Consider the following 17,266-nt stretch of genomic DNA (forward strand, 5'->3'; position numbering starts at 1 on the left):
ACCTGGCAGTCAAGTTACGGCCACACATGTCTGAAAAATATCTGAACATTCAGTTTTATCTGGATTTTGGGGGCCAGTTTTCTTCACCTGCTTTGGAGGGCACAAACAACGGGCGGGAAAACGAATAGCCCGTCACCGGGCGGCTCGGCCAACAAACCCGTGCGGTGCCTCGCAATTAAGCGCTGCGAGGCCAAGGGCGAGCGGCAGGTGCTGCGGGCGCGCAGGCGCTCGCTCCCTCAGCCGCTGGCGGGCGAGAGGCGCCGCTTCTCCCGACGTAACGGGCAACCAACCGCGCCGGGTGCGGTGTACATTAGCGAGACTGCAGTTTCCGGGCCGTGTGTCCGTCAGCCCCGCAAGGTACCGCCGTCCGCCACACCCACCACCGCGCCGGGCACATCTGGCGGCTCGAGCTGTGCCCGCGCCTGCGCGCGCCGCGGAGGGGCGGGCGCGGCTCCCCGCACACACATAGACGGGGCGGGCGCCGCCCCTCGCGATTGGCGGAGCGGCCCCTTGGTCCCGCCCCGCCGGGGGGCGGACGGCCTCGCCATTGGCCGCGCGGGCCGGCGGTGCCTCTCGGTTGGCCGCGGCGGCGCCGTGGGCGGGGCGGCGCCTTCACCGTGAGGTGCGGGAGGGCCCGGCCGCCGCCGCCGCCGCCGGTTCCGGGTCCGCGGGGGAGAAGCCGCGGAGGGCGATGGCGTAAGTTCGGGGGGGAGCCGGGACCGGACTGCACTCCGCTTCCCACCGGGATGGACCCGGCGTGCGGGGGTCGGCCCCGCCGCTCGCCCTGGGCCTGCGGCGAACGCGCAGCCGCCCCCGCGCCGGGAGGAGCCGTGGTTCGGCGCGGGGCACCGCCGGGCCGGGACGGGCGGGAGGCCTGGTGTGTATCCGTCCGCCCCGAGGGCCGTGTGGTGAGCCCCGGGTGCCGATCCCGCCGTGCTCCCCGTGGTCCCGGCCGCTTCCCGGGGGAGCGGTGCCAGGGGAAGCCTCTCCGGTGTCGGGGATCCCGTGTTTTCCCATTGACGTGGGTTAGCGCCGTGCAGAAAGGGTGTGAGGCCAGGGGACGGGAGCTCAGGCGCCTCCGGTTGTGTTTGGCCTGCGAGGGAAGTTTCCCTGTGCTGGTCCCTGGGCGGCGAAAGGCGATCTCTGTGCCAGTGCCTCTGGTCCTGAGAGGGTTTGACACACACACACAGTGATTTAACACAGCGTGCACCTGCTTTTTGGCGTGTCTGAAGCTGAAATAGTGATAATACGTGATGATGTTATGATAACGTGCTTGCACTTTTCATTATCAATAAAAAACATCGATGTAGTTATCAATGTAACATGCACATAACATATATAATACATAACATAACGTTGATGTGGTAGAGGTGTGTTTTGGAGGTGGTCATGTGGCAAGTATCCCAATCACGATCTATGTCTGGATTGATTTCCCATCTCAAGACACATCTCCACAGCAGTCTTCACTCAACTTTGTGAAAACTTCCAAAGTTGTTAGTTTGCTGCAATGTGTGACTTTATCAGGTCTAGTGTTGAAAAGGCCACAGTTGTTGCCGTGTGAGTTCTTCTGTTGTGTGACTTAATCCATTAATTCTGCTTTTCTGGCTTGTTCTTTTCATTGTGCCCATGCAGGGTTTCTTTCCCCCACTGCTTGTTATGTATAGTGACCAGCTAAACAATGGGACCAGAAATTTTGGCAGCTGAGAAGAAAAACTGGAGTGTCGGCAGGAGTATTCTTTGTGTTTGTAAAAGTGTGATAATAGATTATTCAATCAGTCATTGATAAAAACAGTATTGAGCATCCAGTTAGGTAGTTGGCTCTGAATGGGTGTTCAGGGAAGTTTGCTTAGGATCACAGCCTGGATTTGCACCATTTGACAGTGTTCATGGGTAGGTTTTGCTCGTGGCGCATCGTCTGGGGTTGATTGTGTGAAGGTATGGACATGTTTAGGGAGAGCTCTTATCCTTGTGTCTGCTGTGCTGAAGTCACTCACCCTTTTGGGAACGCTGTTAGAGAACTTTGGCATGTGAAATGTGCAGCAGCTGCTGTTTGGTGATTGCTCTTTTGCACCATTTTATCACATGGAAAATAGGCAAGAGTTTAGTGGTTTTTGTTAACAGTGTGCAGAGTTATCCTGTGTTTACTGTGAAATGTAGTACCTTCTCCTAGTAACTGTAGTACCTTCTCCTAGTAATTCAAGCACTTGCTGCACCAAAATCTTTGTGGTGATTCCAGGCTGGGATGAACCTGTAGGTAGTTCCCTTAAGGATGATGGTGTATGTAGCTACATTACTGATTCTTAGTTTGATTTATGATAGACTTCCCCAGTCCTCAAATTTGGTGATGTGTCAGAGGAGAAATTTAGAGGAAGTATACTTCTGGAAAAATTCATAGATATGGAGTAGATGGCTTAGTTTCATAGAGTATTTCAAAGGTACAGTGCTGTAGCTCAAATTAAAAAAAGAGGAGGAAAAAAAAGTTATTGCCTCGTTGTTGAGAGTAGCCCCCAAAAGCAATATTTTTATTTTTCCCTCTAAGCTGAGTCTGTGTGAGGGAAATTCTACTGTTGTGAGCCTTTAGGTTCCGTTGTTTGTGGGTTTTTTGGGGGTTTTTTTGTTTGTTTGTTTGGTGTGGTTTTTTGTTTGTTTTTGTTTTTTTGTTTGGGTGGTTTTTTTTCCTTGTTTTCCTCTGCAGCATCAAAACCTGGCAATGTAAGCAGGAAAAGAACCATCTCTAAGTTTTAAAATGTAAATGAAAAATCATCCCAAGTTCAATCAGGGATTCGTAGGCTGGCAGTGGAGTGATACAAGGAGTGCTGTGTGTTGGTTGCCATAGCAGGAGTTTGTCTTTGATCTCTTCTGTAGGAAAGCTCATGTCCTGTACTATTAAGAATAGATAAATAAAATATACCACTTGTGCTGTCAAGTTCTACCTCATCGGGTAGGCTATTGTGAGAATGATTGATTTTTATCTAATATCTTTCAGTTCCTTTGAGTATGCCTTTATTTTGATTTAATTAATTTCGAAGTAGACCTGTTATTTACTAAGCTACTGTAGTGCAAATTTTGTTTAACCAAGGCTGCCTACACACCAGCTCAACCAGGTGTGGCTCTGCTGGGCTCTGCTTTCAGTTCAGCTGCTTCTGCTGGAGGCTGTAGCAGGATTTCATTACTATAGTTAAAGCATTAGTTTGTTTTGTTTACAGTTTACTGCTAGTAGGACTTCAAGCACTGGCAGACAGGGAGGAAAATAGACCTGAATCTTTGCTCTTTTCTTAAAAAAGCCCAGAGCTGCTAATTTTAATTGGGTGTCAGGTATGAAGACAATGCAACATGTCCCGTGGCAGAATTGCTCTATGGGTGCTGTCACTTCCCTTGGTTTTTTGTGTGCATTTTTTGGTGAACAACTTTCCTTCTCTTCCTTCCTCTTTCCTTTGCTTGTTGACTGAAGAGTAGCGCTGAGTTTGCTAAGCTGTGCTGGGATGGATTTGAAGTGTTTGACCTAGCTGGAGAGTTTTGGGACAGGTGCCAAGGTTGGCAGCTTTTTTGTTTTGTGAGGTGTGCTTAATGTGCCTCTGGGTGCTGACAGTGTGAGATAGCCTTAGAAGAAAATTCAGTCCAGTTGTGTTCTATGTTTGTGAACCTCCTTTATAACATCATTAGTTTATCTAAAGCTCTGATTTCATAGAAGGAGTACTGGAGACCCTTTGAAAGGCAGTGATGGAGTGGGTAATGCAGAAGTGCATTTCTTTCCTTTAAGGAATTGCCTTGGATATGACTTCTTTTTTGGAGATGAGGCATCCAGACATGTTATCTACATTCATATTTTACATTATTTACAGCACGGGGATTTGTCTCTTGTCATGTAATGTGTCACTTTGGGTGTAATTGTAACTCCACTGATTTGTAATTGCTGCAAAAGTTAGGAGTTGAGTATCCTCGGAATGGTAGTTAACCTGTAATAACACCAATTAACATATATTCTATAAGCGCTTGATTTCTGTGAAGATCTGAGGGATATGTCTGGCAAATTTAAACTCCTGGTTTATTCCCCCCGTGAATTCTAGCAATAACAAGGGAATTGGCAGTGTCCACTATTTCCCTTCCCACTTCATAAATATAAAAGTATTTCTTCTCTATATGAAAAGAAGTTTTTCCCCCACCTTTGGACACCCATTTTATTCAGCTGTTTCTACACGGGCGTGCCAAGAAAACAGCTTTACAGAGGATGTGGTAAACAGACATTTCTTTTTCTTTCTTCTTTTCTTGCCCAGCTCAGGACCCACATCACCCTAATGCTCCCAGGCGCTGGGTAAAACATTTGTCTGTCCTCAGATGTATGTGCAGGACGGACCTTTTACAGGTGGGCTGCAGCTGTCCTTGCCAAGTGACTGCACTCTGGTGACCGAGAGCCTGGTCACCGAGCTTCTGGTTTCTCTCTTGCCAGCTCTTGCATATATACATGCCTCCTGTAAATTTTTAATGACTTAGCTCAAGTGGAGTTTTGTTCTTGGTGTTGAGTTAATTTGCCAGGCTGAGGTTAAGAGGAGTTTACCTATCTGATGTGATTGAAATGGGTTTATAAAGATGAGGAGCAGCTACTTTTGAGTATTTGGCTTCTTAGAGATGGGATATTTGTGGGGAAAATGGGATTGGGCTTGTGACACTGGAAGCAGGCTGAAAATGAAGTGCATCCCCCTAGGATTATAACTTGCCTTGCATCTTATTAGTACTGTGAAAAATGGATTAATGTGTGATACAAGTAATTAAAATTCACTTTTTAAAGTCTGCTAAGTATGTGTCTCTGCTATGAAGAGAGCCTGGCTGACCACAGGGTGCAACTTTACAGTAATATCAAACTCGCACATCTTCAAGCCAGTCCAGTGCCTGCTTTGTGCCTGTTAAGTGCTCCAAACATGCCCAACCTGAAAAGCAGGCCCTGAAAAATTCAGTTTGGGCATAATAAATAAAGGATTTGGCCTTTATCTCTCCTTGCTTCAGATGTTCACTTGCGGAAAGATGACTACACGACGCCCTGAGGGACTGCTGTGAAGATAAAATATGAATATCAGGGTTCTGTCACCTCAGTGCTACAGATTCTTCCTTTTTTCCTGTCTTCTTCCCAGGAGAAAGCTAATACATTTTGTATTTATTAACTGGTATGTGGTAAATGAGAGCCACGAGTGACATAAAGAATAGTAAAAGTGTGCTTAAAAAATGAGGCAGGGGGAAGGCAAATAAATCCAAACACTTATCATGGTTTTGGATTGTATTTCAGTATGCTGGTTGAGCTGTTCATCACAAAACAGCAGAGACCTTGAGAAAAGCTTATAAATAAATGCAGAGATACAAATGTGAAGTTCTGGGTTTCTGTTCCTCTGTTACGTTTTCTTTTGTGTATTTGCATGGTTGGCAAGACTCAGTTTCACACCCAGACTTGGATCACGTAATTCAAAGAGTAACTCCTTGATATTTGTAGAATTTACTTAAGAGAATACAGTAGGGCACTATGAAGGAACATTTCAGGCTCAGCAACCTGTGGGTCACTCTTGCTGGAGAGTGCAACAGTTTGGTCTGATTGCAAAGTTAAGTTTGCTCTCCAGAGTAAATGTAACAGACTCTGGGCAGTGAAAGGCTTGCAGGATTTAAACCTGTGGTTACAGTGTATAGGGTGTGAAAGGTGCAGGACAGTCGACAGAAGGAAATGCTGGTTACTGAAAGTAGCAAGTATCTGTCCTGGAAAGACTGCATCTCTTCCTCTAAGCAATCCCGATGATCGAGATCCTTCCCCTTCATCCTCCAGGCCTTATAAATGCACAGGGACATTATAAACAGTGTGTACTCCTTAAGCCTCTGCTTCCATCCCCTTTCTATTACAATAATTCATCATCTAAGTGGATTAAGCACCTGATTCCTCTGAGAGGTTGTGTTGAGAGCTCACATCCGGTACAGGTGTTCCTACTGCCTGGTTTTGGGTGGTTACACTTTTATTGCCAGCATCTTCTTCAGGGGCCTTGATCAAGGACAAAGACCACCCTAGCAAAAGAGAAAAAAAAAAATCAGTGGGCCAGGGTGTTAAAGGTCATCTTTGAAGCTCCAATATGATGTATTGACACATGATGACTGAAGGAGGATTCCTGAATTTATTTGCATGCAGGTAGCAAATGTATCCCAGAAAAAAATTCAAAGTATGTCTTTTTTATGGTTATGGATTGTTATGACAAAAACATGATGAACAGTGTCTCTATTTACGTAGCTAAGTACCAGGATCAAGTACTTTCAGTCTCCAAGTTGTCTTGCCACAGTCCTATGTAATGATTTTTAATGTCCTGTTGGGTGATAATTTCTTAGGAAAAAGCCATAGTTTGCTTCCTTGAGGAGTTAAACAGTGGTGGTGTTTATTGAGATAGTACACAGGCATTCCTCACCTATTGACAGCATTTCCATGGTGGTCTTGATCACAACAGAATGACCTTGGTGTCCCTTGGTAAGAAAGGGAGAGAAGAAGTTCTTCTGTCCTTCTGTGATGTTGATTTGGGTTTCTCCCTTTCCCCTGTCATTCAGGGGTTAAAGGCTCCTGGAGGCTGCCTGCAGAGGCATCATCTGCTTCATCATACAAACTGGCATGTGGCTTTTTTGTTACGGTACTGTGGATGTCTTAAAGCAAATCACAGTGCCATTATGTGATTTCATTTGCTGTTCTGAAGTCCTTTCTGAAACAAGGCTTCTTTTTTAAAGTCTCTGTGTGTGTGTGTGTGTGTGTGTGTGTGTGATGCTTATTCCTCCCCTTTGTAGGGGAGTAAGTTGGTAACTTTCTTATCATCACTGCTGGAAACCGGTGTTGGTTCATTGTTTTTTGTTGTTACTTCTTTTTTTCTGTTTGCTGCTCTCATGTTCTTTCCTCCCCATTCTACTACTTCTTACAGAAGGAGTAGTGAACAAATTATTAGCACTTATTCTTGGGACTGTACTCCTATTTTCGTTCAAAAGACAGGCTGTTGGTTGAGGGCACAACAAGAGAAACAAATGCATTAAAGGCAGTTTTTTTCCAATTTCTTCCACATTTTGTTTTCCAGTTATAATAACAAGAGTAGTATGGGTATTAAAGGGAAAAATGGATGAATTGCTATGTTTATTGCTAACATTTCTAAATACTTACTATTCCAAAGCTGTTATGCTGCTGAAAAACTAAGGACTTGCCCATATTACTTAATTTTATGTTCTAGAGCCTTGATGGAGAGACCGTCAGACACTTCATAACAAAGGGAAATAAAATCTACTCCTATTTTTTGAAGGCTGGATACTGTCAGTAAGACAGGCTGCCAGGAGCTAAAAGGTGTTAGAAAATAGAAGGAAAAAGCAGAATTAATGCTTTTCCTTTTGTAAGAAGATTTGACAGATGACATCCAAGGGAGAAGACGTCAAATGAAACCAATACAACAAAAATACAGCTGTGTAATTACAGATGGTGCTGAGTTGAACTACTCCCTGCTAATCATATTTAATTAATATAACCCAGTTGCAGGGTGATTTATGGGTGGTTTGAAAAGGTGTGTCTGATCAGAAGGACTGGTTTTCTCTTCTCTGTAACAGATCCACCAGTTAGTCAGTTTTTATTAAAGCAGCCAAATCCATCCTGAAGCAGAATGGACACAGTGGATCAGGAGGTTTTGGGAATTTTTCGTAACTCCTGGAAGTGTCTGATTTGGCCTTTCCTTCTGCAAGGGCAGGATTTTAGTCTCATGTTACATTTTTGTATGTTAGTAGACTTAGTACAGACTCATTTTTACTTGTATGTTCAGTTGCCTTTTGTCTGCTGTGGCACAACAGTTTCAGACATTTATTTGCTTTTATATGCAGTACAGGGCATTCAGGATACTAAATTTGGAGAGCATATTCTGGTATTTGTTGATATGTAATTTGTTTGGGGCAGTCATGTGCCTGGAAACTGTTTCAGGAGAGATGAGTGGAAGTGTTTCTGGAGCTCTAGAGAAGAAGAAAAGGTGGCTGAGAAGTATGAATTTGTTATTGAAGGAATAAAACAAGTACGTTCATATTTGTGTGAAACAGGCTGCTGGAGATGATTCAACATGGTACATAGTCCATTTTTTCCAAACTGTACTGTGCTTGTTAGTGATTTTGGTTTTCATATGGTTTTTTTTTTCCCTTCAGTTCTATAGGTGCTGGTGCAAAAACAGTGTAGCAATGGATCAAAGAAAAAATGATAGTTTTGTCCCAAGTATCACGCAGCTGGAAGACTTCCTGACAGAACATGACTCCAACGTGGTTTGGCTGTTAGTGGGTAAGGTTAACCTTTTCTGTTTTGGTTAAATTTCTTTTCTAATACCATAACAAAGGATTAACATGACAGTCAGCTACAATAACTTCCTTATACCAACGTGCACCTATCTGCCATTTAATATGGTTTAATTTGGGATATGATCTAAGGACTAATTATGTTTAATGACACAGCTTCCAGACTAAATTGTGTGCCACAATGAGCCTTTAAGCCAAGCTGTCATATAATCAGTTATGAGCTGGATTTGTAAATGTGTCTTATTTAGGTATGCTAATTTTTTTTATAACACTAGTGCTATTGCTTGTATTTGTGTAGGTGCTTTTATTTTCTTAATCTGTAAACAAGTGGATCAAGGACAGCAAAATAAAAATGAAGCTTTACTCAGATCTGGGTGAGAATACTACAAGTGTGCAATGAATTCAGACTTTCACAAAGATAGATAATGCCTGCTCTTCAGCCTTGACTCTTGGACTTGGAGTGAGGGGCAGCACTGGAAAAGCAACGTTTTCACTTTCATTTCTGACAAGTTGAAGCAGTCTGTTGGCTATTGACATACTGGAATTATTTTTGAGTAGGCCAAATTAAATAGAAAGGACATAGGTAAATTAGATAAGGGTGCTTCCTGTTTGTTATTTATTTTACTTTTAATGTGTTGAAATGGAAAGTTTGTACTCAACATAGAGTTCTCTGCATTTTCAGAATGAAAATAGGGGAAGTCACTGATAGTAACTGATGGTAAAAAATGGAATATATGCAAATAGATCTGAAAAATCTGTCTTCAAAAGCATTGACTTACTTCCTGTTATGAAGTTTGGATAAAAACACATTCAAGTGATGTTTATTAACTGACCCTGTTTCAACCAGCCTTTCCTCCTTTGCTTTTATCTGCTGACCTATGGCATCCTGTTATAAGAGTACATAAAAAGATATCAGTAATTTCCTCTCCTGAATGCTGAAACAGCTAACTATTGGTCTCAGGTGGTAAAAGGTGATGAAATAAATGTACGTGTTGCTTATTGCTCACTTCCGGAATAAAAATCACATGCACTAAAACTTTGGAAATGCAATTTCCAAACTGTGGTTTCAGTGAAGAGGCTTTTAAAATCAAGAATGTAAAATGAAATTAATGGATTTTATGGGATTTGGTGAGGGAAAAGGTTACAATTTGTGGTGGAGGTGAGACTAGTGGCGAAGGCGGTGGATCAGTACTGGAAACTGCACTGGTTTCCTGATTTTTCTCATTATGTTGTGACCTTCAGAGGGCACCTTGTTGACTTGAGGTATCTAGGAGTATCTAGTTGAACTTTAATCTCAAATTAAGCTTTATTGCTGAAATGGACCCTCAGAGTGTGAGCCATCCCACCTTTCTCCCTCCCCACAGAGGACCAGCAGTGAGGAGCTTGCTCTTCTGAAAGTGAGGCAGTTAAACACTGTCCTTGGAGTGTTCCCTCCCTCAGTGCCAGCTGCAGTTTCTTTCCTGGGATGTAGCTTTCAGCCTCCCTGCTCTTTCCTGTGTAGTCACCCACACAGATTTGGTTTGTTTAACATGTCAAGCAGCTTATTGCCCGAGGGTATGAGCTGCTTGAATTGTGGTCACAGTGGATCCATTTTCCAGTGAGGAAAAGACAAAGTCATGGGAGTCTTTCACCTTCTCTTTCAACAAAGCCTTGTTATGAAGCCCTGGAGTATCCCACTGAAAAATAAAAAAGGAACAGTAACAGTAAAAGAACAGGGTTTTTTTGGTAAATATTTTGTAATTTTTTTTTTAAATAATCATCTGAATTCTTTTCAAAGTGAAGGTGCCATGCCCCTATCCCTGTCTGCACTTTAGATTTCCCGAAAAAGGGTCAATAAATCTGTGATTTTTAGCATAGCATAAATGAAAAGCTTCTGTAACAAAGTTCAGGGTTTTTTGCTACTCTGCTTTGGGTGAAACAGAATGGTAATTATCAGTAAAGTGAATGAGAACTAGTCCATTCCTTGGCAGTGCCATTCCTTTTGGGTTTGTCCTTCTGGAAGCTTTGAGAACCCTTGTAGTTAGAAATAGGTTACTAGCTCTTAATCAACTAAAGTAAAAATTACTTTGGGGATTAGCAGACCTAATTTTTTTTTTAAAACCTGTTTCTCATTGGGTTGCTATTTTTTTTTTTTTTGCTATCAAATTCCATGCTTGAACTGTTGAGATATGTGCTAACCCAGGGGCTGGTACATTCCTCTCAGGATGCAGCACCTTAGGAAATGGTTTCATCATAATGTTGTTTCCTGTGACAATGTATAAATTTAAGTTAGAGTTGACAATTTGGAGAAGAGTGGGAAAGGGATGTAGTATGACTTTGGTGGTGTTGGGGTTTTTTTACAAGTCCATGTGGGCTAATGCATGTTACTATTCCATCTATATAATTGAACTGCTTAAATTATGACGGATGTAATATGTGGTGCCTTCTGCAGCTCCTCTGGGAGGACAGGTTTTTTTATATTGGGGAATGGAAGAGCAGTGAAGAGTCTGTATGTTTCTGGACTTCCCATTTCCCCTTTTTCTCCTCATCTCTTCATACCCTTCTCACACCATTTCTCTGAAAACACCCGTTAAAGTGTCCTATCAGTTCAAATTTTTTGGAGAGCAGGAAGAGCACTGCTATGCCTTGTAGTACTAATAAGTAAGGTTTTTATCTGGGTCAGTGTACTTTAAAAAATGCTTTAATTAATTGTAATCTTTCAACAGCAACAATATTGTCCTGTGGATGGATTATCTACCTAACTTACTATAATTCTCGGAACATTGGACTCATTTTAACGTTGGTTCTTAACAGATTATATAAACATGGCTATATCCATATTGGTAAGTTATGATTAATATAATGCCACTCTTTGTCTGCTGCTTTTTATTATGCCTCTATTTACTAAAAAGTTGAAGTAATGTCAGTGTCCCTTTGTTAGATTAATTTGAAAATGTTCGATATGGAGTGGACTCAAAGTAGAGACTCAAGCCTTAAGTCCCTGTTCCAGCACTGTCCTTGCTTTCTAAATAAGCTGTCAGAACAACTAATCACAAGTTGATCCATACTGGGACTGCGATATGTGGAATTGATATTGGCTAGAACATTTTGCATCAAAATCCATTAACTTTATATTAAAATATTTTATACGTTTTTGAATAAAACAGGTCAGTACAAATCACTTGGGCACTCACCCACTTACAAAAATATCTGGTGCTGAGTCACAGAGGGCTGTAGCCCACAACCTCACTGATCACACTTTTTAATTTTCTTTCACTTACTGCTCTGCCTTCGTCTGTCTGCTTCAGAGAATAGCAATGACTTTTAATTTTGGACTTTTTCTTCAACTCTTCATGATAAAATGTAGTGAAAATTAAAACCAAAACATCCCACCCACACCTGGCCTGCCAGAGACACCCCTGCAATTCATTTGCTTATGTCCTCAAGAATCTGAGAACTGTATTCTACACCATCTTCAAACCCAGCTTTTTGAAGAGCAGTATAAATGAAGTACTTACTGGCTGCTATATTTGATCTATAGGCTTTTATTAAAATTTCTCTGTGAAATTGCCATTAAGTAAGGACAGCTGATACAGCCGGCCAAATAGGTGGTATTCTTTATAAACCTCATCAGTAAGTAGAACATAACATTAATTAAATCCCATTATTTACAGCTTGGTTTCAGTAGTTTAATGTTGATTTTTATTTTTAGTTTTTTTAAGCTATGGTTTACTTAACTTTCTGTGGGTGAGGTGAAAAGCCTTAGGAAAAATCTGGGTTATTGCATTACCTGCTGGTCTTTTCATGCTTATTAATCCTTCCAGCTGTAAACATAATTTGTCATAATAATTGGACCTAAATCCTTATGGCCATTTAAAATTTTTAAAAATTGTCCATCAGGAATCTTTATTTCTCTGATTATGGTCTTGTGCACAATGGCTTGAAACTATAAATGTTCCAAACAGCTTTTCTAGCTCTTTTCACAAGCTTTGCAAGGCACTGGATGTCTGAGTGACTCATGTGCCTCAGGGGCTTGGTTGTATGGCTGCGTAGTGCCAAACCCAGCATCTTTAGTTGTGTACTTTGTCATGTGTGTTCTGAATCTCTGACTTCCCTTCTAAGGGACAACTCAAGATATCCAGTTAACTCATTTCAGATAATTGAATACTACATTCTGTCTGTTCACAAAATCAACAACTTTAGGCTAATGAATTCTTTTTTTCTTTTTTGTAATTAGGTTCCTTTTCATTCTCTGTGCTGTCTGGGAAAGTCATGGTGCGTGAAATCTATTTCATCACAGAGGACATGTCCATCAGGTACAGATTTCCAAGGGAGTCCTCCTTCTAAATAAGGCTTTTAAATCTATGTCTAAATAGCACAAATGAAAATACAGTCTTACAAATGAGCAGTATGTTTATAAGACTGTCTCTTTTGGTGGTAGTATTTAACACTTCTACATACTTGTTAGCCCATTTGCTGCTTTAGGCTTAGCATTTGGAAGTGATGGATAAGACTGGATAAGACTGTAGTTGTCCTTAAGATCTATCAAATAAACCACTTCAGAGTGTGAAGGAGAACTGTTTTTTCATTTGTGTCTTTGACACCCTCATGTTCCTGCTCCTAAGTCTGGAAGATTCATGCCAAGTAGTTGGCATTTATTTACTGGGGTTCAAAATAATTTGTTTCATGAACTGCATGCCAGCAAATAGTGTGTAGTTTTGATTCCTGGTGTCAGATTTGGAAAGCCTTGAGGAGGCAATGGATATGGGGTTTTTTAACAATTCCAGCTAAAGCAGGAATTGTGTAATACACTATATGCTGTAATGCTTTGTGCTTTCATGTTGCTTGTACACTGCTGCAGCTGCAGATCTTTGGACAAACTGCATGTAGGATGTTGGATTATCACTCTCCCAGCTTCTGTTTTATTCCATTTTATTTGATTTAGAATTCAAGATGGATTTATCATATTTCGCTGGTGGAAGATGTACAACCCTAAGCAGAAACAGCATGGTAAGTTTCCCAAAAAGGTTTCAAATTTTGAATTTACAGGTAGCTCACAGAAACGCTTCCTTTGCACAATCACAGGCATGCAATTACTTTCTTAATATGTACCTGAAGTACACTAGATCCTCAGAAGGTATGGATTTGTTCACTGGTTGCAGAGTAGATGAAATAAATACAAGATTCATTATCGGGAACATGAACCCTTCTTGAGACAAACCATTAATCTTAATAGTAGCCTTCATTAGCTGCAGTCCAAGCATACTTGTCTCAGTATTGAAGTTGGTAACTATGATGAATAGAGATGTATTATGTTCTGGAAGTGATTTTAGTTTCTGTGTTTCAGTGAGTGTTGTGGTTTTGAGTATTTTAGCAAAAGTGTTACAGTAAGGGATGTTCTTCAGTATTTGACAAGCCTTTGTCTTGATGACATCTGCGGTTACAGAAGTGGGGAAGTGTGAAAAATTCATTTATTGTTCTTCCTTATCTTTGGCTGAAGATGGTTGATTTACACAGATGCAAGAGATTGAGTGTATCTGCAGAAAACACAGTGAGAAAGCTTAAGTAGCCTAGGGCTGTATGCTTAATAATTTATAGGATTAGAGTCTTGTTCAATGAGACTTGGGTCCTGCCTCTCTTGACTTTTGGGGTCATCACAGGTCTATTGCTCATTTAAGAAGGTCCACAAATGTCAGCTATCTAACAGCTGAGTACACTAATTGAGAGGGTCATTGAACTTTGGAAGGCTTTTTTTCCCCCTTGCTTTTGGAAGTGGCTTCTGATAGTGTGAAGCCTCTTAGACTTGTCAGCAAGCTTGTAGAGCTGTTGGTGTGTCAGTATCAACTCAACAGTGGCAGCAGTGCTGCATGCAAAATCAGTCAAGTGATTTGTGAGACACCACTCTGTGCAGTCAACTGAGTTTGGAAGGGCAGCTCATTTCTTTTTACTGAGGCACTGCTCACCTTCTGAGGTGGTAGGGCACAATTCAAATTCTTTATACCATAAAAACAGCATTCAAAAAGTGGAACCTAGTCATAGAGTTTATTAGATTTTCCAACCACAGGTTACTGTCCAACAGGTTTTCAGAGGATTGTCTTCATCTGCTAGTTAAAACATATTTCTCTAGTGGCTCACAGAATGAAAAAGTGAATTGAATTTAATGTAATGCAGATGGTTGTCTGTTCTCTATGGTGACAGTTTTGCTTGGCAATGTTGCAAAGCTTTAAGGTTTTCTGCTGGCATTTAAGGCTACATGATTAGTGGACAAACAATCCAAGTAACCACAGAAGTTAAATGTGTGCAGATCTGACAACAAAGTAACGTGACTAAAATGCTCTTTAAGTATTAAATCATGCTGGGACTTGAGAGGAGGTTTTGTACATACTTGGGAAATGAAAGTGATTTAGGAACAAAAGCTGGAGGATCCCGTTGTGAATGGGGCACACCCCAATGACTTGGCTTAGGTGCCACAGCACATTTTCAATTTTCACATTGCAAAAGAATCTGGTAGTTACTTGTACATAACCTACATAAAATGCTTCTTTGAATCATTCAATATTATAACATCCAGGTTTGCCTGTCTCTTTCTCCTCACCCTTTTTTTTTTTCCTTTTCCAACCATGTTTTAGGCAACCAAATTGATGTGTAGAGGTCAAATGTTATTTTTGTTATTAGGAAAAAGAGATACTTGTCTTTTGAAATCCCCTTTAAAGAAATTAATTAGTACATATGATTTCATTCAGTTAATGAAATCTAATGCTTGCCTCCAGGAATTGAAAAATTATTTATTTGTGTTCTTGATGATGCGGAGGTCTGCTGGGTGAGCAATTGTGTATCCCAGTCTTTGTCTGTGTCATTCTTTGCATGTGTCTTATTGATGCAAGTTGACATTGGCAACAAATGGATTTGATGGTGCTTTTATGAAAACAGGAAGGAACTGAAATTGGCTCATTAACTTTTCTCTGTCTCCTGTTCAAGAAAACTATGATGTCAATGTGTTCTGGAAATTTTTAATATATATTTATATATGTATATGCATGTATATAATATATGCATACACATACAGATAGATATTTTTCTAATTATATGGAAATTTCTTGTACTCTAGGTGTGATGGGTAAAAGATGAGTTGCTATTGTTGGGACAGTATTGCAGAGATGTGTAATTTGGGGGAAGGGATGAATTTGTTATGAAATAGGGTGCATTGAATCAAGCAGGTGTCTCTAAACTTTGGCTCTTGGGCATCTGCATTTCTTCTTTTGATCCTGACAACAAGTGTTTGCTCTGAGCTTTTAATTTCTCGTGTCTTTGGGAAATATTGCCTTCAGTTTGTACCCCCGGAGTTACAGATTGGGGACTGCTGTAACAACCATTGATTCTTCAGCTGCCTGAAGTCTGTTTGACTTAGAAAGACCAGATGAGGTTTTTAGAGCAGCTCAGGTCTCCTGAGTCAATGTGTAATGGGCACTCTTTCAACTGGGTAATTGGGGGGAAGTGGTGTGAGCTTTTCTCTCACATTAACTGCATAATTAGGTCATACTTTCTGAGGCAAAAGTATGTCAAAGTATGTCACAGTCAGCTCTGTATATGATCAGCAGATGTTAAAATAGGGTTTAAAGATCAGAGAGCCAAGCTGATATAATGGTTAAATTTTTACATTTGTGAAAATGTTGACTGATTGTCAAAAATGAGTATGATCCTGTTAGTTCTGCATATTAATGTTTTCTGTTTCTCTGTGAAAGAAAGCTTTTCCACTTCAGGTATGCTGTGCCAGAGGGCTTGGCTAGAAAACTATTTGGGTTTTGAGATTGATTTGATCCCAGTGATACCTGTGCTAAGAAGCAGGAGTTTTCCCCTGGGCTTCTGTGCTGTACATCAAGAGGGATGTTTGTTTGTTTTCATATATGAGACTGAAAAAACTTAATTTACCATTTTGTACAGTTTTTGTCTGGATTTATTTTTGGATTGTGACTTAGTGTATTGGTTTGAAAACAAACCAGTGGGAGATCACAAGTCAAGATTGAAATTAAAAATAAGTGAAATAATACAAGCAAAAGCACTGACAAAGTCAGATACAACCTAACACCCTGTTAGGGTGGTAGTAGCAGTCCAACTGAAGTAGTCCAGTTGAAGCAGTGATCCTGTGAAGGTCTAGTCTCCAGCTGAAGATCCAGTGGTAGCTCTTGTCCTCTGGGAACCCAGTAGACAGGGCTAGCTCAGGCAGTTCCAAGGCCAGGTTATATCCAGGTGGGAACACGTGGCTCCTCCCTCCTCGGCAGAGCATCCCACAATGGGATGAGGTAAGTCCATGAGTCACACGGTGGGTCCCTGATGGCCCATTGCCTGTCATTCGGGGTGGGTCATTAGCAGCTGATAGCAGCTAACAGCCCACAGCTGGTGGTAATAGAATACTTAACTACATCTATATTGCAACCTAGGACACCTAGGGGTGAAATGCCTTTCAGACTTAATGTTTTGTATGCAACTGTCTTATTTGCCAGGCTTTACTGATTTGCTTATAATGCTGTAATTATTTTGTGGAGTTTTTTACTGCTTTTCAATATGTACTTCAGCAGCTGTTCAGTACTGTGTGGATTGGTTTTGCAAAATGTGCATATTTGAGAAACTGTAAATATTCCAAGGGAATGTTGAAATAGAATTAAACACCCTTTTCATACTATTTGTTTAGATCCAAAGGCAGAAACACGACTCTATATTATGGTGAATGACTTCGAATTTCACGTGTACAACCGCTCTGAGCTTTATGGACAACTTCAAGAACTGTTTGGCTTGGATCCCACAATAATTCCAGCAAAGAAAGATGATGACAGAGCACAAGTAAATGGGAGGCAAAGAACGCACACCAATCTTGAAAGGTAAATAATTATTCATTTCGCTCTTTTGTCAATGCTTTGTTCTGCAAAGTGCTGAACTAATTGGGTAATGTTTTGTTAACGTGTGCTCTGGAGGC

General features: G+C 41.1%; 1 protein-coding gene across 11 annotated transcripts in view; it reads left to right on the top strand.

Annotated features, from left to right (window-relative positions):
* The first annotated feature begins 339 nt into the window (after positions 1-339).
* BLTP1 (bridge-like lipid transfer protein family member 1) overlaps positions 340-17,266 on the top strand; it is an 89,374-nt gene continuing 72,447 nt past the window's right edge. For 10 of the 11 annotated variants that reach the window (XM_085057819.1, XM_085057821.1, XM_085057826.1 and 7 more), the window contains exons 1-6: positions 582-696; positions 8,173-8,302; positions 11,022-11,138; positions 12,533-12,611; positions 13,241-13,305; positions 16,985-17,171. In XM_085057819.1, coding sequence (XP_084913945.1) covers positions 8,206-8,302; positions 11,022-11,138; positions 12,533-12,611; positions 13,241-13,305; positions 16,985-17,171 — 545 coding nt within the window. In that variant the 5' untranslated portion in view covers positions 582-696; positions 8,173-8,205. Of the gene's footprint in view, positions 358-581; positions 697-8,172; positions 8,303-11,021; positions 11,139-12,532; positions 12,612-13,240; positions 13,306-16,984; positions 17,172-17,266 lie in introns of those variants that run through there. The other variant, XM_085057820.1, reaches the window with a different exon arrangement.

This window comes from Lichenostomus cassidix, chromosome 4 (assembly GCF_008360975.1).
Source record: "Lichenostomus cassidix isolate B80296 chromosome 4, HeHo_3.0, whole genome shotgun sequence".
Taxonomy (NCBI): domain Eukaryota; kingdom Metazoa; phylum Chordata; class Aves; order Passeriformes; family Meliphagidae; genus Lichenostomus; species Lichenostomus cassidix.